Raw genomic sequence first — 27,350 nt, 5'->3', positions numbered from 1 at the left:
CTTTGTATAATAGGCTCCAGTTTCATCCACCTCATTAGAACTGATTCCAATGCTTTCTTTTTAATAGCTGAGTAATAGTCCATCCAACTAAAAAGCCTCTTGATAAAAGTGAAAGAGGAGAGTGAAAAAGTTGGCTTAAAGCTCAACATTCAGAAAACTAAGATCATGGCATCTGGTCCCATCACTTCATGGGAAATAGATGGGGAAACAGTGGAAACAGTGTCAGACTTTATTGTTCTGGGCTCCAAAATCACTGCAGATGGTGACTGCAGCCATGAAATTAAAAGACACTCCTTGGAAGGAAAGTTATGACCAACCTAGATAGCATATTCAAAAGCAGAGACATTATTTTGCCAATAAAGGTCTGTCTAGCCAAGGTTATGGTTTTTCCAGTAGTCATGTATGGATGTGAGAGTTGGACTGTGAAGAAAGCTGAGCGCAGAAGAATTGATGCTTTTGAACTGTGGTGTTGGAGAAGACTCTTCAGAGTCCCTTGGACTGCAAGGAGATCCAACCAGTCCATTCTAAAGGAGATCAGTCCTGGGTGTTCTTTGGAAGGACTGATGCTAAAGCTGAAACTCCAGTACTTTGGCCACCTCATGCAAAGAGTTGACTCATTGGAAAAGACTCTGATGCTGGGAGGGATTGGGGCAGGAGGAGAAAGCGACAACAGAGGATGAGATGGTTGGATGGCATCACTGACTCGATGGACGTGAGTTTGAGTGAACTTCCGGAGTTGGTGATGGACAGGGAGGCCTGGCGTGCTGCAATTCATGGGGTCACAGAGTCGGACATGACTGAGCGACTGAACTGAACTGAATAGTCCATCATGTATATGTACCACAGCTTTCTTATCCATTCATCTGCTGATGGACATCTAGGTTGCTTCCATGTCCTAGCTATTGTAAACAGTGATGCAGGTAACATTGGGGTACACGTATCTCTTTCAATTCTGGTTTCCTCGGTGTGTATGCCTAGCAGTGGGATTGCTGGGTTGTATGTCAGTTCTATTTCCAGTTTTTTAGGAATCTCCACACTGTTCTCTATAGTGGCTATACTAGTTTGCATTCCCACCAACAGTGTAAGAGGGTTCTCTTTTCTCCATACCTTCTCCAGCATTTATTATTTCTACAAAAGGTCCACAGGTTTTTAATATCCATTGTCATTTAGTTCAAAATATTTAAAATGTCTCTTTAATGTCTAATTTTGTCTTTGACCTGTAAACTATTTAGAGATGAGTTGTTTTGTATCCAAATATTTTGAATTTTCATAGGTATCTTATTGCTTTCTATTGTAATTTTGTTGTAGTCAGAGATTATGCTTTATTTGGTTTTGATCCTTTTAAATTAGTTGAAATTTATTTTATGGCTCAGCACATGGTATATACTGGTGAACTTACATGTACTTGAAAAACAATGGTGATTTCAAGATTGTTAGATGTAGTGTTCTATATGTGTCAGTTAAATCAAGATGATTGATAGGACTTTTCAGATCTTCTGTGTCTCCACTAATTTATTAGATGTGCTCTATCACTTGCTGAGAGAGGGGTGTTAGAATCTCATATTGTAGTTGTACTACAGTTGTGGAGTTATCTCTTTTTTTAATTTTATCAATTTTTGCTTTTTTTATTTTGAGGCTCTGCTATTTATGGTTTTTACGTCTTCCTGATGAGGTTTTTTTTTTTTTTTTTCATTATCAAGTATTCTACTTTATCTCTGGTTATATTCTTTGTCTAGAAGTCTCTTTTATCTGACTAACATAGCCATGTCAGCCTTCTTATGCAGCAACCAGAGAAAAAGCTGTGCAGCAGCAAAGATCCAGCACAACCAAAAATAAATATATAAATAAATGATTGTGTGTATGTTAGTCACTTAGTCATGTCTGACTCTTTGTGACCCCATGGACTCTGGCCTGCTAGGCTCCTCTCTCCGTGGAATTCTCCAGGCAAGAATACTGGAGTGGGTTGCTGTTTCCTTCTCCAGGGAATCTTCCCAACCCAGGGATCAAACCCGGGTTTCCTGCACTGCAGGCAGATTCTTTATGGTCTGAACTACCATCAAAAGCTATTAGATGCCTCTGGTAGCATCACCATGACCATTATCATCATTATTTGGACACATTTCACCTCTCATTACCAGAAATATCATCTGGAAGAATATTTTATACTATGCATGCATTATTGTTTACTCCTTAACCACCTGGATGAATGACCACAGAATTGATAAGAATGTTGAGGCTGCCAAGCATGTGATGTAATTTTTTTTCTTTAAGCTTACATTCACAGATGTAAGCTGCAGATGGTGACTGCAGCCATGAAATTAAAAGACGCTTACTCCTTGGAAGGAAAGTTATGACCAACCTAGATAGCATGTTGAAGAGCAGAGACATTACTTTGCCAACAAAGGTCCATCTAGTCAAGGCTATGGTTTTTCCTGTGGTCATGTATGGATGTGAGAGTTGGACTGTGAAGAAGGCTGAGCGCTGAAGAATTGATGCTTTTGAACTATGGTGTTGGAGAAGACTCTTGAGAGTCCCTTGGACTGCAAGGAGATCCAACCAGTCCGTTCTGAAGGAGATCAGCCCTGGGATTTCTTTGGAAGGACTGATGCTAAAGCTGAAACTCCCATTACTTGGGCCACCTCATGCGAAGAGTTGACTCATTGGAAAAGACTCTGATGCTGGGAGGGATTGGGGGCAGGAGGAGAAGGGGACGACAGAGGATGAGATGGCTGGATGGCATCACTGACTCGATGGATTTGAGTCTGGGTGAACTCCGGGAGTTGGTGATGGACAGGGAGGCCTGGCGTGCTGTGATTCATGGGGTCGCAAAGAGTCGGACGCGACTCAGCGACTGAACTGAACTGATGCTTAACAGTGTTTTCAGCCATTTTATTTCATGAAAGTGCTCTTTTTTTCTCTCTCTCTCCCCTCTCCCCACTGTTGTTTACTAAGAATATTTCTATATCATGTAATGTACAGTTGAAAATGGAAATGAATACATTTTGGCAAAATTATGAATTTTTAAACCTAGTATTATTTTATTGTGTCTATTTCAATGTTTTTCTTATGATTCTCTGAATCTCTGTTATATTAAGAGCAATTTTGGAAGCAGAGAGCTCTTAGGAACTAATAGGAGCTTTGTTTCATGCAGGAAATGTTCTGAAAATATAAGCCTTTAATACCCAATATTTATTACCTCACTTTTAGAAGTGTGCATGTCAGTTTGATGTTAGTTTGAGCCATCAAGAAATGTTTGGTCCAAGAAATTCTTGGCTATCCATAAGTTAAAAAAAAAACATATCATTTATCCCAATGTTATTTTTTACATTTATTTTTCCTTCTGTAGGTCAAGGTGGAAAACTGGTTGAAAGAGGAGATAATACTTATGGAGGAAAGTGGGTCATAAATCCTAGTGGCGGATTAATTTCAAAGGGGCACCCACTTGGAGCTACAGGTAATGATACACATAGATTTCATAATTTTTAAATCATTTTTGGCATAAGTGTGAATGATTTGGTCATTGATTTAAGTGAATGATTTTATTCTCTGATTTTGGTATGCAGTGTTTTAAATGACTATTTAACTATGATATTTTCAATTTTTGTTAAGTATAGTATAGTTCAAAAATCTTGATTAATTGTTGAGAATTTGAATTAGTTGAAACTCTAAGTTCAACAAAAGGCATATTTAAAAGTCTGATTATTCTAAAATAGGTGTACAACTTAATTAACAAGATGTTTCCAAATAGGGATACTGCTAGATCTGCTAGATAGGATCATCTGAAATAAGCACATTATTTACGTATAGTTGCATATGTGGTTGGTGTTGTATAGAAATTTTTATAGAAAGTTATAAGAATTTTACTGTGGCTCTACTACTAACTGGCCATATGACTCTTTTGATTAATTTTCAGTTGTTAATGATTAGTCAGTCACTCTGACTCTTAGTTTCCTTAATTGTTAAATGAAGAAATTGTACAAAGTGGTTTCCAAAATAGCTTAGCACTAAAATTCTGAGATTTATTTTATGAAGACAGGTAGGTTTTGTATTTTTTTTATATTGTCTTATGTATTAAGTAAAATTGTATAAATTATCAGAAATTCCAAAATAGAGAAGAATTAGAATTCATAGTGTATTTATTTCAGCAATTAATTTTGGTTTATTTCTATTTATCACTCAAATTAGGTAATCTTATAAACTAGTAACAAAAATGAGTGTACATTGATAGAGTGTACATTGATAGAAATAGGTAGACAGGCACATACAATTGTAGTATAATATGCCACTTTTTGTTTTCTATTCTGTCTGTTCTTTGATTCTTTTCTCTCTTTCATACTATCTTGTTATTAACTAAATATTTTTTAGTATTTTATTTTCTCTCTTCTATTGAATTGTTTCCTTTTCTCATTTTTTTAGTGTTTGCTCTAGGATTTACAACATGCATCTTTAATTTACCATGGTCTACCTTCAAATAATGTCATAAAATTTCACTTATAGGAATTTTTCTAACAGCGTATTTCCATATACCCTGATACTGTGCGCTATTATCATCATACATTTACTTCTGAGTGTATTATAAACCCCACACTATACTATTACTATTATTATTGCTTTAAATAGTTTAATATGTTTAAAATATCTTTAAAAGTAATCTAAAAATGAGGTGAATGAGAGTGATGTTACTAAGAGTGGCAGAATAACAACATCTGAAAATACTCTCTGTTACAAAATTACCAAGAACACTTGAAAAAATTGTCAAGATCAACTTTTTCAGTTGATTAATTAACAAAGGCTTACAACAGTCTGAGCAACATTTATTAAAAAGAAGTCAACAGCTCTATCTGTAAGAACAGCAAGCTTTGTGGCACTTTTTACTTGCTCTGATATCAGTCCTTTTCTCCAGCTCCATGGTAGCCTTGCAAACAAGAGCCTGCAGTCATGGTGAAAACTAGCAGATTACCCAGCACTAGAGAAGGCAAAATTGAGCTGAAGTTCTTTCAAAGCCCCATACTTAGAGGCTTGTCATTATTTGACCTGTCTGGAAGTTCTTTGGTAAACCATTCTCAAAAAGCTTGCCTTTGTGTAACCCAAAGAGAACATGCCCAATGCAAACAGTATTTTCCTCAGAGTGATTTGTCAAAAACAATCAGCAACAACTGTTTAACAATGTAGTTGCTTAAGATGTCAAAAACAGATGGAGCAAACAACAAATTAAACACTCCCACCCCAAAAAAAAGCTTAAAAGGAAAGCTGGTGAATGAGTTGTCCATTTTGTTGTTGTTCAGTTGTGTCCAACTTTTTATGACCCAATGGACTGCAGCATGCCAGGCTTCCCTGTACTTCACTATCTCTTGGAGTTTGCTCAGACTCATTTCCATTGACTCAATGATGCCATCCAACCATCTCATCTTCTGTTGCCCCCTTCTCTTCATGCCCTCAAGCTTTCCCAGCATCAGGATCTTTTCCAGTGAGTCAGCACTTGGCATCAGGTGTCCAAAGTATTGGAGCCTCAGATTCAGCATCAGTCCTTCCAATGAATATCCATGATTGACTTCCTTTATGATTGATTGGTTTGATCTCCTTGTAGTCCAAGGGACTCTCAAGACTCTTCTCCAGTACCATAGTTTGAAACCATAAATTCTTTGGCACTCAGCCTTCTTTATCATCCCATTCTCACATCCATACATGATTACTGGAAAAACCATAGCTTTGACTATATGGACCTTTGTTGGCAAAGTGATGTCTCTACATTTTTTTAAATTTATTTTTTTATTGAAGGATAATTGCTTTACAGAATTTTGTTGTTTTCTGTCAAACCTCAAGAAGAATCAGCCATAGGTATACATATATCCCCTCCCTATTGAACCTCGCTCCCATATCCCTCCCCATCTCACCCCTCTAGGTTGATATAGAGCCCCTGTTTGAGTTTCCTGAGCCATACAGCAAATTCCCATTGGCTATCTTTTTTACATATGATAATGTCAGTTTCCATGTTACTCTCTCCATATATCTCACCCTCTCCTCCCCTCTCCCCTGTCCATAAGTCTATTCTCTATGTCTGTTTCTCCACTGCTGCCCTGTAAATAAATTCTTCAGTACCATTTTTCTAGGTTCCGTATATCTGTGTTAGAATACAGTATTTATCTTTCTCTTTCTGATTCACTTTACTCTGTATAATAGGTTCTGAGTTCATCCATCTCATCAGAACTGACTCAGATGCGTTCCTTTTTATGGCTGAGTAATGTTGCATTGTGTATATCTACCACAATTTCTTTATCCATTCATCTGTTGATTGACATCTAGGTTGCTTCCATGTTCTAGCTATTGTAAATAGTGCTGTAATAAACAATGGGATACATGTGTCTTTTTCAACCCTGGTTTCCTCAGGGTATATGACTAGGAGTGGGATTACTGGGTCATATGGTGGGTTTTATTCCTAGTTTTTAAAGGAATCTTCATACTGTCTTCCATAGTGACTATATCAATTTACATTCCCACCAACAGTGCAAAAGGGTTCCCTTTTCTCCACACCTTCTCCAGCATTTATCGTTTGTAGGCTTTTTGATGATGGCCATTCTGACTCGTGTGAGGTGACATCTCACTGTGGTTTTGATTTGCACTTCTCAAATAATGAGTGATGTTGAGCATCTTTTATGTGTTTGTTAGCCATCTGTATGCCTTCTTTGGAGAAATCTCTGTTTAGGCCTTTTCCCCACTTTTTGATTAGGTTGTTTGTTTTCCTGGTATTGAGTTATATGAGCTGCTTGTATATTTTGAAAATTAATCCTTTGTCAGTTGTTTCATTTGCTGTTATTTTCTCCCATTCCAAAGGTTGTCTTTTCATCTTGCTTATAGTTTCCTTTGCTGTGCAAAAGCTTTGAGTTTAAGCAGGTCCCACTTGTTTACTTTTGTTCTTATTTCCTTTACTCTAGGAGGTGGGTCATAGAGGATCTTGCTTTGATTTATGTCGAGTGTTCTGCCTATGTTTTCCTCTAAGGGTTTTATAGTTTCTGTTCTTACATTTAGGTCTTTAATGCATTTTGAGTTTATCTTTGTGTATGGTGTTAGGAAGTGTTCTAACTTCCTAAGTGTTTCATTCTTTCACATGTAGCTGTCCAGTTTTCCCAGCACCATTTATTGAAGAGGCTGTCTTTGCCCCATTGTATATTCTTGCCTCCTTTGTGAAACATAAGGTACCCATAAGTTCATGGGTTTACTTCTGGGCTTTCTATTTTGTTCCATTGGTCTATGTTTCTGTTTTTGTGCCAGTACCATACTGTCTTAATGACTGTAGCTTTGTAGTATAATCTGAAGTCAGGAAGGTTGATTCCTCCAGCTCCGTTCTTCTTTCTCAAGATTACTTTGGCTATTTGGGATGTTTTGTGTTTCCATATGAATTGTGAAATTTTTTGTTCTAGTGTGAAAAATGCATTGGTAATTTGATAGGGATCACATTGAATCTGTAGATTGTGTTTGGTAGTATAGTCATTTTCACAAGATTGATTCTTCCTACCCAGAAACGTGGAAATTTCTCCATCTGTTTATGTCATCTTTGATTTCTTTCATCAGTGTCTTATAATTTTCTGTGTACAGTTCTTTTGTCTCCTTAGGTAAATTTATTCCTAGATATGTAATTTTTTTGTTTCAATGGTGAATGGGATTGATACATTGATTTCTCTCTGATTTTTCGTTGTTAGTATATAGAAATGCAAGTGATTTCTGTGTATTGATTGTGTATCCTGCAACTTTTATAAATTCATTGATTAGCTCTAGTAATTTTCTGATACTAGCTTTAGGGTTTTCTATGTACAGTATCATGTCATCTGCAAACTGAGAGCTTTACTTCTTCTTTTCCGATCTGGATTCCTTTTATTTGTTTTTATTCTCTGATCGCTGTAGCTAGGACTTCCAGAACTATGTTGAATAAAAGTGAACACCCTTGTTTTGTTCCTGATCTTAGGGGGAATGCTTTCAGTCTCACCATTGAGAATAATGTTTGCTGTAGGCTTATCATATATATCTTCTCTGGTGGCTCAAATGGTAAAGCATCTGCCTACAATGCAGGAGACCTGGGTCCGATCTCTGGGTTGGGAAGATCCTCTGGAGAAGGAAGTGGCACCCCACTCCAGTACTCTTGCCTGGAAAATCCCATGGATGGAGGAGCGTGGTAGGCTACAGTCCATGGGGCCGCAAAGAGTAGGACACGACTGAGCGACTTGCTTTCACTTTTCACTTTATCATATATAGCCTTTAATATGTTGAGGTAGGTTTCTTCTATGCCCATTTTTTGAAGAGTTTTAATCATAAATGGGTGCTGAATTTTGTCAAAGGCTTTTTCTGCATCTATTGAGATAATCATATGGTTTGTATCTTTCAATTTGTTCATATGGTGTATCACACTGATTGATTTGAGTATATTGAAGAATCCTTGCATTCCTGGAATAAACCGAACTTGATCATGGTGTATGAGCTTTTTGATGTGTTGCTGAATTCTATTTGCTAAAATTTTGTTGAGGATTTTTGTATCTATGTTCATCAGTGATATTGGCCTGAGTTTTCTTTTCTTGTATTGTCTTTGGTTTGGTATCAGGGTGATGGTGGCCTCGTAGAATCAGTTTGGAAGTGTTCCTTCCTCTGTAATTTTTTGAAGAGTTTTAGAAGGATAGCCATTAGCTCTTCTCTAAATGTGTAATAGATTTCTCCTCTGAAGCCATCTGGTCCTGGGCTTTTGTTTTTTGGGAAATTTTTGATCACATCTTCAATTTCCGGGCTTGTAATTGGGTTGTTCATAATTTCTGTTTTTTTCTGGTTCAGTCTTGGAAGATTGAACTTTTCTAAGAATCTGTCCATTTCTTCCAGGTTATCCATTTTATTGCCATATAGTTGTTCATAATAGTCTCTTATAATCCTTTGTATTTCTGCATTGTCTGTTGTAACCTCTCCTTTTTCATTTGTAATTTTTTTGATTCGATTCTTCTCTTTTTTCTTGATGAGTCTGGCTAAAGTTTTGTCAATTTTGTTTATCTTCTCAAAGAACCAGGTTTTAGTTCTATTACTCTTTACTATTGTTTCTTTCATTTCTTTTTCATTTATTTCTGCTTGGATCTTTATGATTTCTCTCCTTCTACTTATTTATTTATTTATTTTTGTTCTTCTTTTTCCAGTTGTTTTAGTTGTCAAGTTATGCTATTTGATGCTTTTCTTTTTTCTTGAGGTAGGATTGAATTGCTATAAACTTCCCTCCTAGAACTGCTTTTGCTGCATCCCATAGGTTTTGAGTAGTTGTGGTTTTCATTGTCATTTGTTCGTAGAAATTTTTTGATTTCCCTTTTAATTTCTTCAGTAACCTGTTGATTACTTAGAAACGTGTTGTTTAATCTCCACATGTTTGTGTTTCTTACAGTTTTTTTCTTGTAATTGATATCTAGTCTCATAGTATTGTGGTCGGAGAAGATGCTTGATATGATTTCAATTTTGTTAACTTTACTGAGGTTTGATTTGTGACCCAAGATGTGGTCTATCCTGAAGAATGTTTCCATGTGCACTTGAGAAGAAGGTATATTCTTCTGCATTTGGATGGAATGTCCTGAAGAAATCAGTGAGATCCATCTCATCTAATGTATCATTTAAGACTTGTGTTTCCTTATTAATTTTCTGTTTTGATGATCTGTCCATTGGTGTGAGTGGGGTGTTAAAGTCTCCTATTATTGTATTATTGTCAATTTCTCCTTTTCTGTCTGTTAGTGTTTGTCTTATGTATTGAGATGCTCCTGTGTTGGGTGCATAGATATTTACAATTGTTATGTCTTCCTCTTGGATTGATCCCTTTGTCATTATGTAGTTTCCTTCCTTATCTCTTGTGATCTTCTTTATTTTAAGGTCTATTTTGTCTGATATGAGGATTGCTACTTCAGCTTTCTTTTGCTTCCCATTTGCATGGAATACATTTTTCCATCCTCTCACTTTCAGTCTGCACATGTCTTGAGGTCTAAAGTGGGTTTCTTGTAGACAGCATATATACAGGTCTTGTTTTTGTATCCATTCAGGCAGTTTGTGTCTTTTGGTTGGAGTATTTAATGTATTTATATCTAAGGATTTAAAGTAATTATTGATATATATGTTCCTATTGCCATTTTCTTAATTGTTTGGGGTTTATTTTATAGATCTTTTTTCTTCTCTTGTATTTCTTGACTATATAAGTCCATTTAACATTTGGTGTAAAGTTGGTACTGAATTCTCTTAACCTTTGCTTGTCTGAAAAGCTTTTGATTTCTCCATCAATTTTGAATGAGATCCTTGCTGGGTACAGTAATCTTGGTTGTAGATTTTTCCCGTTCAGTACTTTACATATATCCTGCCATTCCTGCCAGAGCCTGCAGAGTTTCTCCTAAAAGATCAGCTGTTAAGTGTATGGGGTTTCCCTTGTATGTTACTTGTTGCTTCTCCCTTGCTGCTTTTAATATCTTTCTTTGTGTTTAGTCTTTGTTAGTTTGATTACTATGTGTCTTGGCATGTTTCTCATTGGGTTTATCCAGAATGGGACTCTTTGTGCCTCTTGGGCTTGATTGACTATTTCCTTTTCCATATTGGGGAAATTTTCAACTATAATCTCTTCAAAAATTTTCTCATACCCTTTCTTTTTCTTTTCTTCTTCTGGGACCCCTATTATTCGAATGTTGGTGTGGTTAATATTGTCCCAGAGGTCTCTGAGACTATCCTCAGTTTTTTTCATTCTTTTTACTTTATTCTGCTCTTCAGAAGTTATTTCCACCATTTTATCTTCCAGTTCACTGATTCGTTCTTCTGCTTCAGATATTCTGCTATTGATTCCTTTGAGCGACTTCACTTTCACTTTTCACTTTCGTGCATTGGAGAAGGAAATGGCAACCCACTCCAGTGTTCTTGCCTGGAGAATCCCGGGGAAAGAGGAGCCTGGTGGGCTGCCATCTATGGGGTCGCATAGAGTCGGACACGACTGAAGCGACTTAGCAGCAGCAGCAGCAGAGTATTTTTAATTTCAGTAATTGTGTTGTTTGTCTCTGCATGTTTATTCTTTAATTGTTCTAGGTCTTTGTTAATTGATTCTTGCATTTTCTCCATTTTGCTTTCAAGGTTTTTAATCATCTTTACTATCATTCTGAATTCTTTTTCAGGTAGTTTGCCTATTTCCTCTTTATTCATTTGGACTTCTGTGTTTCTAGTTTGTTCCTTCATTTGTGTAGTGTTTCTCTGCCTTTTCATTATTATTATTTTTTAACTTATTGTGTTTGAGGTCTCCTTTTCCCAGGCTTCAAGGTTGAATTCTTTCTTCCTTTTGGTTTCTGCTGTCAAAGTTTGATCTAGTGGTTTGTATAAGCTTCTTATAAGGTGAGGTTTGTGCTGAGTTTTTGTTTGTTTGTTTTTCTTCTTATGGGCAAGACTGAGTGAGGTAGTAATCCTGTCTGCTGATGATTGGGTTTGTATTTTTGTTTTGTTTGTTGTTTAGATGAGGTGTGTAGTGCAGGGTGCTATTGGTGGTTGGGTGATGCCAGGTCTTGTATTACAGTGGTTTCCTTTGTGTGAATTCTCACTATTTAATACCTTCTAGGGTTAGTTCTCTGGTAGTCTAGGGTCTTGGAGTCAGTGCTCCCACTCCAAAGTCTCAGGGCTTGATCTCTCTTCTCAGTCTCTCTACCAGCCCCCTCTGCATTCACACAACCAGTGTCTTCTTTTTAATAAACTGCCTAGATTCATCATAGCTTTTCTTCCAAGGAACAAGTGTCTTTTAATTTCATGGCTGCAGTCACTGACTGCAGTGATTTTGGAGCCCAAGAAAATAAAGTCTGTCACTCTTTCCATTGTTTCCCCATCTATTTGCCATGAAGTGATGGAACCGGATGTATCTTAGTTTTTTGAATGTTGTGTTTTAAGCCAGTTTTTTCACTCTCCTCTTTGATCTTCATCAAGAGGCTCCTTAGTTCTTCTTTGCTTTCTGCCATTAGGGTGGTGTGATCTGCATATCTGAGACTATTGATATTTCACTGAGCAGTCTTGATTCCAGCTTATGATACATCCAGTCTGGGATTTTGCATGATGTATTTTGCATATAAATTAAATAAGCAGAGTGACAATATACAGTCTTGATATACTCCTTTCTCAATTTTGAACCAGTCCATTGTTCCATGCCTAGTTCTCACTGTTGCTTCTGGACCTGCATACAGGTTTCTCAGGAGGAAGGTAAGGTGATCTGGTATTCCCATCTCTTTCAGAATTTTCCACAGTTTGTTGTGATCCACACAGTCAAAGGCTTTAGCATAGTCAATGAAGCAGAAGTAGATATTTTTCTGTAATTCCTTTGCTTTTCCTATGATTAATGGATATTGACAATTTGATCTCTGGTTCCTCTGCCTTTTCTAAATCCAGCTTTTACATCTGGAATTTCTCAGTTCACTTACTGTTGAAGCCTAGCTTGAAGGATTTTGAGCATTACCTTGCTAGCATGGGGAAGACTGAAGGCAAGAGAAGGGGATGACAGAAGATGAAATGGTTGGATGCATTGGTTGGATGGCATCACTGATTCAATGGACATAAGTTTGAGCAAACTCCAGGAGATAGTGAAGGACAGGGTAGCCTGGCATGCTGCAGTCTATGGGGTTTCAAAGAGGTGAACACAACTGAGCAACTGAACAACAACAAGGGGAGTGAGTGCAATTGTGCAGTAGTTTGAACATTCTTTGGCATTGCCTTTCTTCGGGATTGAAATGAAAACTGGCCTTTTCCAGTCCTATGACCACTGCTCAGTTTTCCAAATTTGCTGGCATCTTGAGTGCAGCACTTTAACAGCATCTTCTTTTACTATTTGAGCTCAGCTGTACTTCTGTCACCTCCACTAGCTTTGTTCATAGTAATGCTTCCTAAGGCCCACTTGACTTCACACTCCAGAATGTCTGGTATAGGTGAGTGATTACCCCATTGTGGTTATCTGGGTCATTAAGACACAATTCTTCTGTGTATTCTTTTCACTTCTTTTTAATATCTTCTGTTTCTGTTAGGTCTATACCATTTCTGTCCTTTATTGTGCCTGTCTTTGCATGAAATGTTCCCTTGGTATCTCTGATTTTCTTAAAGAGATCTCTAGTCTTTCCCATTCTATTGTTTTCCTTTATTTCTTTGCCTTGTTCACTTAAGAAGGCATTTATCTCTTTGCTGTTCTTTGGAACACTGCATTCAGATGGGTATATCTTTCCTTTTCTCCTTTGCCTTTCACGTCTCTTCCTTTCTCAGAAGCCTTACAGCCTTCTCAGACAACCATTTTGCTTGCTGCATTTCGTTTTCTTGGGGATGGTTTTGTTCACTGTCTCCTGTACAATGTTGCAAACTTCTGTCCAAAGTCTTCAGGCACTCTAAGTTGCTCAGTCATGTTTGACTCAGCGACCCCATGGACTAAAACCCACCAGGCTTCTCCATCCATGGGATTTTCCAGGCAAGAGTACTGGAGTGGGTTGCCATTGCCTTCTCCAAAATTTATTTTTCTTTTTGTTGAATTGTAAGAATTCTTTCTAGTCCTGTGTAAAAGTTCTTTACAAAATATATGCTTTGCAAAGATTTTTCTCCCAGTCTGTGACTTTCCTTTTCATTCTCTTACTAGTGTCTTTAAAGAGCAAAAGTTTTTACTTTTGGCTAAGTCCTATCTAAGAAATCTTTTTCTAACCTTGGGTCACAAAGATCTTTTCCTGTGTTTTTTTCCCTAAATGTTTTATGCTTTCAGCCTTACAGTTAGATTTGTAACCCATTTTGAGTTAATTTTTATGGATGATACAAAGTATTAATTTGAGCCCATTTTTTACATGGTGATTTCCAGTTGTTGGAGTGCCACTTATTGGAAACTCTGCTTTATCCATTGTATTGCCTTTGTCAAAGATCTACTGATTTAGTTCCTAAATATGTGGGCATTATTTCTGGTTCCTCTTTTCTTTCCAGTTAACCAATTTGTCTGTCTTTACATGAGTACCGTGCTGTTTTGATTACTATACCTTTATAACAGTTCTTGAAATTAGGTAGCTTTAGCCCTCAATTTTATTCTTTTTCAGAGTTGCTTGGCTATTCTAGCTTCTTTGCATTTCTATAGAAATTTAAAATCAGCTTGTTGATTTCTACAGAAAACCTTCCTGTAATTTTTTATTAGGGTTAAGTTGAATGTATAGATTTATTTGGGAGTGAATTGAGACTCAAACAATAGTGAATTTTCTGACCCATAAACAAAATATATATCCCCATTTATTTAGGCCTTTAACTTTTTCCAGAAATATAGTTTTCATCATATAGGTCTTGCATATCTTTGTCAGATTTATCCCTAAGTATTTCATATTTTTGGTGCTGTTGTGAATGGTATTTTTTTCAGTTTCAAATTTTTATTCCTAGTATATAGAAATATAATCAAATTTTTGTATATTCATCTTGTAGCCTTGCCAAAACTGACTTGTTAATTTGAGTAGTTGTTTAAAAACGCTATCAGGTTTTCTGCATAGATAATCATATCATCTGTGGATAAAGACAGTTTTACGTTTTCCCCTGTATCTTCATGAAATGGTCTTCTTTGCTCTGTCAAGTCTTTGCACTGAGATCTACTTTGGCTGATTTAATATGGCCACTCTAGCTTTCAATTTTTAACCCGTGCTAACATGGTAGGCCTAATGCTAAAGCTGAAACTCCAGTACTTTGGCCACCTCATGCGAAGAGTTGACTCATTGGAAAAGACCCTGATGCTGGGAGGGATTGGGGGCAGGAGGAGAAGGGGATGACAGAGGATAAGATGGCTGGATGGCATCACCGACTCAATGGACATGAGTTTGAGTAAACTCCAGGAGTTGGTGAGGGACAGGGAGGCCCAGCGTGCTGAGATTCATGGGGTCGCAAAGAGTCGGACACGACTGAGCAACTGGACTGAACTGAACTGAACATGGTATACCTTTTTTTTTATCTTTTAAGCTTTAACCTATTTGTGATTTTATGTTTAAAGTGCATTGGCAGGATTTAGTTGGTTCTTGTTTTTCTGCTCTGCACTGGCAATGTCTGCTTTTGGTTGGGATATTTAGACTGCATTTGATGTGATTATTAATATGGCTGTTTATGTTCTCTTTGTCCTAGCTGCTCTTTATTCCTGTTTCTCTCTTTTTTTCGGCCTAGTTTTGGATTGCTTTTTGTTTCTCCATTTTATCTTTATTATTATGGCCTATCTTCAAGTGTTATTATACTACTACACCAGTAGTAAAAGAACATTACAACAGTGCATTTCCATTTCTCCTGTCCAGGCTTTACAATACTGTAGTTGTGAATTTTTCTTTTACATATGTTATAAAGCCCACAAGAAATTATTATTTTTGTTTAATAAGAAAACCTTATCTATTTAAGGTTAATGTAGTTGCCGCTTTATTCCTTTGAGTAAATTCATATTTCCACTTGCTGTCATCACATAGAATGTGCTTTTTCAGTGTATACTGAGTCCATTAAAGCATTTTGCCCTTTGAAACTCAACAAATCTTTGCTTTCTCAAAAAGCCAGGCTCCAACAATAGAAAAACATGCTTTTTTATGTTATTTATGCCAAGACTTTTAGATGTCTAATTTGAAACTAAAGCTGCTGCTGCTGCTGAGTCACTTCAGTCGTGTCCGACTCTGTGCGACCCCATAGACGGCAGCCCATCAGGCTCCCCCGTCCCTGGGATTCTCCAGGCAAGAACACTGGAGTGGGTTGCCATTTCCTTCTCCAGTGCATGAAAGTGCAAAGTGAAAGTGAAGTCGCTCAGTCGTGTCCGACCCTCAGTGACGCCATGGACTGCAGCCTACCGGGCTCCTCTGTCCATGGGATTTTCCAGGCAAGAGTATTGGAGTAGGGTGCCATTGCCTTCTCCAGAAACTAAAGCTAAATGATTACTTTTTTGTACTTGGCTGTCTTAATGGCATATGAAGAGTTATGTGTTCAAGGAGGCAGGACGAACAAAAGAATACAGATAATATCTCAAGATATTATTTCCTGTAATTTTTTTCATTCTGTAGATTTCCATAGCATTTTGTACTCATCTTAATAGCACTGTGAATCCTCTGTATCTTCAGTACTTAGTGGAGTGGTTGATACGTGTTTAAATAGTTTATTTTCAGTAGCAACCAGACTTTATGCCTATGTAGCTGAGTCCTAAGCTATTTATTTTTATATAAAAAGACTGTCCAACATCTTCTGAGGAAATTTTTGAAGCAAGATGGTAGTAAAATGAGGTAATAAGGTTAAAAATTTTTTTATCCTTCACAAGAGATTTTAAGAAGTATGTTACCATTTGAATATACTTCTTTGACAGGATGCCTATTCCTGTGCCCATTCACAGTTTATAAAAGTATCATGTTCATGTTTGATAGTCTGTTTTTTTCCAAGGAGAGGAAAAGTATGGTTTTCGATTCAGTGCCAGAAATTATCCAAGGAAGGAAAATTAAAAAAAAAAATGTTACTCATGTAAATGCTTTTGTAACTGTCTGCTGCGCCTTCTTGGCAAATGGATTTCTGAGGCCAACTTTTGACTTCCACCCTTTACAGATCTATTATAGATTCTAGAAGTATAAGAAGTGCCAGCTTATTCTGAAGCAGATAAACAGAAAGCTCATATAATTAGTATGTTTTCTCAGTGTCAGTCCTCTTTTGTTAAAAGCAAATAAATAAGTTAACATCAATCTTTATTCCCTTCCTTCCTTCTTTTCTTGCCACATGTGAGTTAAGCAAATCATGAGTAGAGATTTAATGCAGTGTACCACATCTTCTAAAATATCAGTGGTAGGTGTGACTGAGATGACTGCAAAATCTGGTGCTTCCAGGGTATTCATGTTCTCTCTCTCTCTGTCCCTCCCCACCCCCTCCACTCTCTTCTCTTTCATTCCCCTTGGCTGTCTTGAATACCCTCTAGCCTCATTACTTAACTTTCTATTTCTAGGCTGTGTTCCTTTATATGCCTATCTTATTTATTAGATCTTCTGAGCCTTGAGCAGTATCAGCACAGAATAGGCATTCTGTAAATATTTGTTGGATGAATGGGTAGATGAATATCTAATTGGTTCCTTGCATTTTTTACTAAGACTATATCATAAGCATTTTCCTAAATTTAAAAAATTTTTGTAAACTCATTTCAAATAGGAATATAGTACCTTGTCATATGAATAGATCATACTTTATTTAACTATGTCACAGTTATTTCACTTGTATATATCTAGTTTTTCACTGTTCTAAGAATGTGATGAACAGATAGCTTTGTGTGTAAGACTTTTCCTATACCTGATTATTTTCATAGAATGGTTTTCAAGGCATTTTAAATGCTCTTAATAATTTTGTACTTTGCTTTCTAAAAAGATTGTGCATTTGAACTATTATCCATAGTGTATGAAGGTGACTGTGTTGCCATAGTCTCCATAGCATTGATAAGCTCCATTTTTAAACATCCTGACTAGTGAGGTTGGTTAAAGTGGTATCTTTCTATTTGATCAAGGTGAAGTTGATATTTTTCTCAAATATTTGTAAACTATGTATATTTATTCTTTTGGGACAAGAACTAGCCCTATTTCCCCACCTGTGTATTCATAAGACCAGTTTGAATATTGTTTTTTTATCTTAAGTATGCGTGAATGTTTAAACTTTTTATTTGGCAAATTTCAAGTAAAACTGATTGCTCCAAAATTTGGATATATTAGAATTATTCACTTTGACCTTAATATTCAAAATGTTCACAATTCAAAAAAATCATTCCAAGATATAGAATTACCTATTTTAAAACAATGTTTAAAATATATATTCTGTAAAAATATGTAGACATTGCCTACAAAGGAGAAATGGCAGTTAAATTTCCTGAGGAGGTTGAAGTTGTATAGAAAACTGTCTTGTTTTCCAATTTCCCCACTCTTCTTTTTTTTTTTTTTGATGTTCTTTCTCAAGACTTTATCAAGCATAGTAGAAAACTTGTATACATATATATAAATAATATGTATAATATATATATTTTAGAAAACTTATGAATTTTTGCCTAACATTTTGATTCCATTTGTTTGACTTAGTATGAATAGAATGCTAGATTTCTAATTTAAAAAAATAGATATGCAACAAGCAACAAAGATTTACTGTATAGCACAGGGAACTATAGTCAATATCTTGTAATAACCTATAATGGAAAATAAAACTAATGTGTAGTGTATAACTGAATCACACAATAAAAGAATTCTACTTTTTAAAATTTAGTAATGTTTATCTTTTTGCCAGTTTTTCTAAATGTCCTATGGACATCTATTAACAATATATTAGATATAAAATTTTAAATATATTTGTATAGAATATAAGATTAATATAAATTAATATAAATAGAAATCTATTGTATTTAAACTATTAATGACATCATTCAAGATGCTTTTGTAACTTTTTCCGCACTTGATAAAATATTCTCAGAGAAATGTTGATATGTGTCACTATGATTATATATATTTTTCTTTTCCCTTCTATTTCTTCTGACTTTTGCTTTATGTATCTTTGTTTCTTTGTTGTTAGGTGTCTAATGGTTTATGATATCTCTCTTCTTTGTGAATTGTACCTTTTATCATTAAAAATGCTCATCTTTGTTTTCATTTAAAATAAATAAATTTAATTAAAAAAAATAAAACTGTCATAGGTACTTGGGAATCAGATACTGTGATTGGGGGTGGGTGTAAGAACAGATATTACAGGTAGACCTGTTTGCTGTGCCTTCAGGGAAGACAATGAAACCAGTCTTTCCTGATAGAACATTCTTAAATAGCTGGTATGGGAGAAAAACAAATGTAAATCAGGAGATCTAGATTCTAATCTCAACTCTGGAATTAGCCTGCTTTGTCTCCATTCACAAATTACTTAATCTTACAGTTTTCTTACAGTTTCTCATTGCTAATGTTTTAACTAAACAAGGGCCATACACCCATGGTTTGGTGTATAAAGCCAAACTCTAACAGTGGGCGTTTGCAGCAAAGTAAGGGTTTATTTACAGGGTGCCATGAGAGTGAGAAACAAGTCTCAGATCTACTCCAGATTAGTCTTTGAATTAGGGATGTTTTAAAGAAGAAGGACAAAGACTGGAATTAATCATCATGTTGTGACATTTATGTGACATTTTTCAATCATGGTTTTGGGAGTCAGAATGTGTTTGGTTTATGATTCTCAGGGCAGGTGGTCCATGGCTTGGGGGTCTGTGAGTTCATCTGGCCAGGAAAAATAACCTGAGTTTGTATGTTAATAATGGTATATACAACAGCAATTTTATTACAGTAACTATGTTATCAACAACAGTAATCTTAGTCATCTGACTCTAATTAGTGTTCAGTTAGCAGAGGATTGAGGGGACAAGAAAGGGATTGAGGGCAAAGGAGACAAGTTTTGGATAAAGAGATTAATCATAAATTCAGAAAGGGAACTCAGTTTTAGGGGGGGCTCATAAGTTCTTCCCAACTCTAAAAATCTGATTTTATTATCCAGAGGACAAAATACAGTTTTTATGAATCCAGTGCTATTCTTGTGAATAGGTCTGTAAAACAACTTATTCTTTCTAGGAACTTTTTGAGAAGAGTAATAGGAAAATTTCCTATACTAGCTAAATTTTTTAGGTGAAGCCAATTACCAATCCTGGATTATATTCTTTTGATATATTAAGAATGGCAAAATTAAATTATTTTTATGCTCTTTTGCCTCAGCCAAAGAACTGTATATTCAGTGTTTTCTCTTTCAACATTGCCAAAAAATGACAGGTTGGGTAAATTTAAAGAGCACAGGGAATTTCTTTGTTGTAGTTTAGTCACTCAGTCCTGTCTAAGTCTTTGCGAGCCCATGGACTGCGGCATGCCAGGCTTCCCTGTCTTTCACCATCCCCTGGACCTTGCTCAAACTCATGTCTATAGGACCTTTGTTGGCAAAGTGACATCTCTGATTTTTAATATGCTAAGTTTGTCATAACTTTCCTTCCAAGAAGCAAGCATCTTTTAATTTCATGGCTACAGTTAACCATCTGCAGTGATTTTGGAGCCCAATAGTCTTTCACTGTTTCTATTGTTTCCCAGTCTATTTGCCATGAAGTGATGGGACTGGATGCCATGATCTCAGTTTTTTGAACCCTGAGTTTTAAGCCAGCTTTTTCACTATCCTCTTTCACCTTCATCAAGAGGCTCTTTAGTTCCTCTTCACTTTCTGCCATAAGGGTGGTGTCATCTGCATATCTGAGGTTATTGATTTTTCTCCCAGCAATCTTGATTCCAGCTTGTGCTTCTTCCAGACCAGCATTTCTCATGATGTATTCTGCATAGAAGTTAAATAAGCAAGGTGACAGTATACAGCCTTGACATTTCCGAATTTGGAACCAGTCTGTTGTTCCATGTCGGGTTCTAACTGTTGCTTCCTGACCTGCATATGGCTTTCTCAGGAGGCAGGTAAGGTAGTCTGGTATTCCCATGTCCTTCCCCCCCCCCCCCCCCGCCTTTTTTTTTTCCCATGTCTTTTTAAAGAATTTTCCAGTTTGTTGTGATGCACACAGTCAAAGGCTTTAGCGTAGTCAATGAAATACAAGTTGATGTTTTTCTGGAATTCTCTTGCTGTTTCTATGATCCAGTGAATGTTGGCAATTTGATCTCTGGTTCCTCTGCTTTTTTTAAATCCAGCTTGAACATCTGGAAGTTCTCGGTTCATGTACTATTGAAGCCTAGCTTGGAGAATTTTGAGAATTACTTTGCTAGCATGTGAAATGAGTGCAATTGTGCAGTAGTTTGAACATTCTTTGGCATTGCATTGCATTGGGATTGGAATGAAAACTGACCTTTTCCAGTCCTGTGGCCACTGCTTTTTCCAAATGTCTTAAGCTTGCATATCTTCTAAATACAGAGATTATTCAGGGAGAAAAAATGACTAGCTGCAAAAACCCTCCAGGCTTTTAAGAGAAGTTATTACTTAGGTAATCATGGTCTTGGCTGAATAAATTGGGTTAGTTAAAAATCACACTTAAATGTTAGCCGTTCCTTTGCTTGAGAAAACTGATTGGGGCTTGGGGCTTCCCTGGTGGCTTAGACGGTAAAGAATCCGCTCGCAATGAGGGAGACCTGGATTTGATCCCTGGGTAGGGAAGATCCCCTGGAGAAGGGAACAGCTACCCAAACGAGTATTCTGGCCTGGAGAATTCCATGGACAGAGCAGCAGGCTAGAGTCCAAGGGATCGCAAAGAGTCCGAGGTGACTAAGGGACTTTCACTTTCTTTCACTTTTCTAAACCAAGGGAATCTGACTGTTCTGTGTTCGATTTGTTAGGTCTGGCTCAGTGCGTTGAACTCTGCTGGCATCTGAGAGGGGAAGCCGGAAAAAGGCAAGTTCCTGGTGCAAAGGTTGCTCTGCAGCATAATATAGGCATCGGAGGAGCTGTCGTTGTTACGCTGTACAAGATGGGCTTTCCTGAAGCTGCCAGGTAAGTGGCGTTCTGGATTTAGTTTGGCAATGAACCCTTCTGACTTCTCGCAACTGTTACATTGTACATGTAAAAAAAAGTCCCAATTTTATTGTGTTAGTACTTAAAGAGACCAAGTATCTCATTACCTTGCTTTAACAACTTGGCTTTAAAATGTTAAAGCTGGTAATTAACTTTCAACCTTAACCAGCCTTAGGAAAATTTTGTTCAAAAAGGAGGCAGCATAGTGAAAAGAGAATGCTAAACCAGAAGCCAGAGCTAGCTGGTAATATGTTTAACAGCTTTATTGGGGCGCAGTTCACATGGCACAAATTCACCATTTTACCTGTATATGGTTTTTAGGATATCATAGAATTGTGCATTCTTCACCACAGTTAGCTTTAGAACATTTTTAATACCCCCAAAGAAGAGGAACCATGTACCCATTAGTAGTCATTCCCCATCCTCACTTTTTGCAGGCTCTGGCAACCACTAATCTATTTTCTGTCTCTAAGGTTTTGCCTATTCTGGACATTTTATATAAATGAAATCATAAAATAGGTGGCCTTTTGTGATTGCTGCTTTCATTTAGCATAATGTTTCAGGGCTCATCCGTGTTATAAAAAGGAATGTAATACTTCATTCCTTTTAATGGCTGAATAATATTCCATTATAAGGGTTCTGATTTCTTCAAATTCTCATTGACACTTGTTATTGTCTGTTTTTTTATTTTAGGTATCCTAGTGGGTATGAAGTCATATCTCATTGTTGTTTTGGTTTGCATTCCCTTAACGGATACTGATGTTGAACATCTTGTCATTTGCTCATTGGCCATTTGTATATCTTAGGAGAAATACCTATTCAGATATTTTGGCTATTTTAAAATTGGGTTGTCTTTTGTTATTGAGTTGTAATAGTTCTTTAACAACCACTTTTTGAGGGCCTGATGTGAGCACTGAGACTAAAATAGGTGTTTTGTCTGCACATCTTTGTTTAATCCTCATAAAAGGCGCACATGGCAAGTTTTGTACCTTGTTTATAGGTGAAAAAATTGATGGTCAAAGTTAAAATAATTTATCTAAAGAGTCTTAAGTGGTAGCAGTCAAGACTCTGACCTTCATCTATCTGAGTACAAAGTTCCTGGTTTTTGGCTATTCTGTGCTTCTGATCTTTGATATTGTTGAAACAGTGCCTGTGTTCCAGACCTTAGAATGAAAATTTCAGCAAACATAGAAGGAATTCATACACTAAATAGTTAACCCTCAAAGTCCCTTCCAACTTTCTAATCCTTATCTATCGAAGTTCAAATTTCCTGTTTTGTTGGCTACTATGTGCTGATCTTTGACATTGTTGAAACATGCCTGTGTTCTAGGCCTTAGAATAAAAATTTCAGGAAGCATAGAAGGAATTCATATACTAAACAGTCTTCAGAGTCCCTTCTAACATTTTATATACTAGATTTCTTCCAGAAAACTTATGGATAAACCAAGTAAAAAAATATAGTCAGACTTCAGTTTCTACTAAAAAAACTTTGAATATTAAGATATCATGAGGAGCATCCTTTTGTAAGATGAGTAATCTCTTTTCTGAGTTTGTGTAAGTTCAGCTTCCCTAAAGCAGGGAACATATCAAATAAATTGTAAGATATGAAGAATTTTCAGAAAACATTGTTATAACTTTATATATTAATTTTTTTCCTAATCTGGATGAAAAGTTGCTTAATCATTATTAGCTTGATAAGCTTTCAACACAGGCAAGATAATTACCTGTGATTTGTTGGAACTAGTCTGGACTCTCCCCCAATGAAGTGTCAAGATACTTTGTATGTACACGCAAAAGTGTTCATTATTTTATCACATACAATTAGGAAGAAGTGGCAAGCTTGCAGAAGGGCACAGTGATGATTATGAGTAAAGGCTGAAAAATTAGACTATTAATAAAATGAAATTGGCTTGTGGAGGATTTTAAGCCACTCATTCAGACTTTTGACTGAGAAGATGGTATACCACAGATAACTCTGCTCTCAGTGGAACAGAAAAAAATTAGAATTTAGCTAAGGGAGAATTCAGTGTAATTCAGTTCCATTCAGTCATGATTTACTGAATACCTACTGTGTGCCAAGAATTGGGGATATAAATAAGATTTTTTTTAAAGCCGTGGTATCTGATTCTTGAGAAGCTGACATTTAGTACGGTTTCGTAGAAAGTGAGTTTCCTGGCCTGGATCTTGAAGGGTAAAATGGAGTTTGCTAAGACAGGGGTATTCCAGACACAGGGAGTAGCAAGGGCAAATGGATGGAAGGATGAAGTAGCCTTGGGCTTCCCATGTGGTGCCAGTGATAAAGAACCCTCCTGCCAATGCAAGAGATATGAGAGACAGAGTTTCTGTCCCTGAGTCTGGAAGATCTCTTGGAGGAGGGCACGGCAACCCACTCCAGTATATATGCCTGGAGAATCCCATGGACAGAGGAGCCTGGCAGGCTACAGTCCATAAGGTCGCAAAGTTGGACATGACGGAAGCGACTTCTCACGCTGCAGGCATGCATGAGGTAGCCTGCCAGGGTCTGAGAGCTGTGTGCATTTCATTCAGCTTTGGTGGGAGCGTACCTCCACTCCTCATTGTGATGTTAATATGACTCCTCTAGTAGGTTCACTTTTCAACCTCTTAGACTTTCCAAGGGCTTCTCAGGTGGTGCATAGGTAAAGAATCCATCTGCCAATCCAGGAGACACAGGAGACTTGGGTTCTATCACTGGATCGGGAAGATCCCCTGAGGAAGGGAATGGCAACCCACTCCAGCATTCTTGCCTGGAAAATCCCACAGACAGAGGAGCTAGGTGGGCTACAGTCCATGGGGTTGCAAAGAGTCGGACATGATTGAGCATACACACAGGCTTTCCAAAACCATCTTTGACCTTCCGTCTTAGCTGGTTACTTTTCCTTGTACCTTGTTGAAAAAACAGAAGCTATTAGACCCAAACTCCCTCATCGTCCATCCCAAGGCTTCCTGACCTATTTAGAATTCAGTTCAGTCGCTCAGTTGAGTTCTACTCTCTGCTACCTCATGGACTGTATGTAGCATGCCAGGCTTCCTTGTCCATCACCAACTCCCAGGACTTGCTCAGACTCATGTCCATTGAGTCGGTGATGCCATTCAACCATCTTATTCTCTGTTGTCCCCTTCTCTTCCTGCCTTCAGTCTTCCCCAGCATCAGGGTCTTTTCAAATGAGTCAGTTCTTCGAGTTAGGTGGTCAAAGTATTGGAGCTTCAGGGTCAGTCCTTCCAATGAATATTCAGGACTGATTTCCTTTGCGATTGGCTGGTTGGATCTCTTTGCAGTCCAAGGGACTCTCAAGAGTCTACTCCAACACCACAGTTCAAAAGCATCCATTCTTCAGCACTCAGCTTTCTCTATAGTCCAGCTCTCACATCCATACATGACTACTGGAAAAGCCCACGGCTTTGACTAGATGGACCTTTGTTGGCAAAGTAATGTCTCTGCTTTTTAATATGCTGTCTAGGTTGGTCATAGCTTTTCTTCCAAGGAGCAAGCGTCTTTTAATTTCATGGCTACAGTCATCATCTGCAGTGATTTTGGAGCCCAAGAAAATAAAGTCTCTCACTGTTTCCATTGTTTCCCCATCTATTTGCCATAAAGTGATGGGACCGGATGCCATGATCTTCGTTTTTTGAATGTTGAGTTTTAAGCCAGCTTTTCACTCTCCTCTTTCACTTTCATCAAGAATCTCTTTAGTTCTTCTCCGCTTTCTGACATCTTAATTCCAGCTTGTGCTTCATCCAGCCTGGCATTTCTCATGATGTACTCTGCATGTAAGTTAAATAAGCAGGGTGACAATATACAGCCATGATGTACTCCTTTCCTAATTTGCAACCAGTCTAGTGTTCCATGTCTGGTTCTAACTGTTGCTTCTTGACCTGCATATCTAGAATTACACCCATCTAATCTCTTCTGTGAGTCTCATCTTTCACAGGCTGCTAGATCTCATCCCCCTTCACCTTCTTAAGACTTCTCTCCTCTTTTCCCCTGGTTCATCATCATCATCAGACAAACATGCTATGATATGTTCATCTAAAAACAAAAGCAAATCTTCCTTAATGCCACCCTCCCCCTCCAGAGACCACTCCATTTCACTCTTCCCTTGAAAGTAATGTCTCAAAAGAGCCACAATGTCTATATTTCCCTCTCCTATACACTCTTTAATTTACCATTTTCTGACTTCTGTCTTCCAGCATTCACTTAAAATTGATTTTGTCAAAGTCACCCGAAAAATCCTGTTGCCAGTCCAGTGGGAGTTTGCCCTTTGACATAGTTTCCTCCTGCTTCCCTCCTCCCTCCCTCCAGAATTCTTTCTCACCTCTGTTACACCTTGCTCTTCTGGTTTTCCTCTTGCATCACTGGCTGCTGCTTCCTCTTCTCTCCCAGACTTGTAAATAATCAAGTCCTAGTCTTCTTTCTCTATAATGCCCTTAAGATGAACTTGTTTGTTCACATGGATTTAAATGCCTTCATTATGCTAATGATTACCCACTTTATCTCAGCCTAGACCTATTCTGGCTCCAGACTCTCATACCCAGCTGCCTTCTTGTCTCACATATTGACTGTGCTTGAGATGGAACTTTGATCCCCTTTATTCAAATTTAACTCAGATGACCATTATATCTACTACTGTGGGCAGGAATCCCTCAGAAGAAATGGAGTGGCCATAATGGTCAACAAAAGAGTCCGAAATGCAGTACTTGGATGCAATCTCAAAAACGACAGAATGATCTCTGTTCGTTTCCAAGGCAAACCATTCAATATCACAGTAATCCAAGTCTATGCCCCAACCAGTAATGCTAAAGAAGCTGAAGTTGAACGGTTCTATGAAGACCTACAAGACCTTGTAGAACTAACACCCAAAAAAGACGTCCTTTTCATTATAGGGGACTGGAATGCAAAAGTAGGAAGTCAAGAAACACCTGGAGTAACAGGCAAATTTGGCCTTGGAATACGGAATGAAGCAGGGCAAAGACTAATAGAGTTTTGCCAAGAAAATGCACTGGTCATAACAAACACCCTCTTCCAACAACACAAGAGAAGACGCTACACACGGACATCACCAGATGGTCGACACTGAAATCAGATTGATTATATTCTTTGCAGCCAAAGATGGAGAAGCTCTATACAGTCAGCAAAAACAAGACCAGGAGCTGACTGTGGCTCAGACCATGAACTCCTTATTGCCAAATTCAGACTGAAATTGAAGAAAGTAGGGAAAACCACTAGACCATTCAGGTATGACCTAAATCAAATCCCTTATGATTATACAGTGGAAGTGAGAAATATATTTAAAGGCCTAGATCTGATAGATAGAGTGCCTGATGAACTATGGAATCAGGTTCGTGACATTGTACAGGAGACAGGAATCAAGACCATTCCCATAGAAAAGAAATGCAAAAAAGCAAAATGGCTGTCTGGGGAGGCCTTACATATAGCTGTGAAAAGAAGAGAAGCGAAAAGCAAATGAGAAAAGGAAAGATATAAACATCTGAATGCAGAGTTCCAAAGAATAGCAAGAAGAGATAAGAAAGCCTTCTTCAGCGATCAATGCAAAGAAATAGAGGAAAACAACAGAATGAGAAAGACTAGAGATCTCTTCAAGAAAATCAGAGATACCAAAGGAACATTTCATGCAAAGATGGGTCCGATAAAGGACAGAAATGGTATGGACCTAACAGAAGCAGAAGATATTAAGAAGAGATGGCAAGAATGCACAGAAGAACTGTACAAAAAAGATCTTCACGACCCAGATAATCACGATGGTGTGATCACTCACCTAGAGCCAGACATCCTGGAATATGAAGTCAAGTGGGCCTTAGAAAGCATCACTACGAACAAA

General features: G+C 37.4%; 1 protein-coding gene across 2 annotated transcripts in view; it reads left to right on the top strand.

Annotated features, from left to right (window-relative positions):
* LOC133244577 (sterol carrier protein 2) overlaps positions 1-27,350 on the top strand; it is a 119,518-nt gene that overhangs the window by 58,913 nt on the left and 33,255 nt on the right. For both annotated transcript variants that reach the window (XM_061411939.1, XM_061411941.1), the window contains 2 exons: positions 3,347-3,454; positions 21,318-21,471. In XM_061411939.1, the coding sequence (XP_061267923.1) occupies positions 3,347-3,454; positions 21,318-21,471 (262 nt within the window). The remainder of the gene's footprint in view (positions 1-3,346; positions 3,455-21,317; positions 21,472-27,350) is intronic.

The sequence above is a fragment of the Bos javanicus genome, chromosome 3 (assembly GCF_032452875.1).
Source record: "Bos javanicus breed banteng chromosome 3, ARS-OSU_banteng_1.0, whole genome shotgun sequence".
Classification (NCBI taxonomy): domain Eukaryota; kingdom Metazoa; phylum Chordata; class Mammalia; order Artiodactyla; family Bovidae; genus Bos; species Bos javanicus.
Note: the sequence above shows the minus strand (reverse complement) of the source record. Positions and strands in the feature narration are given on the sequence as shown.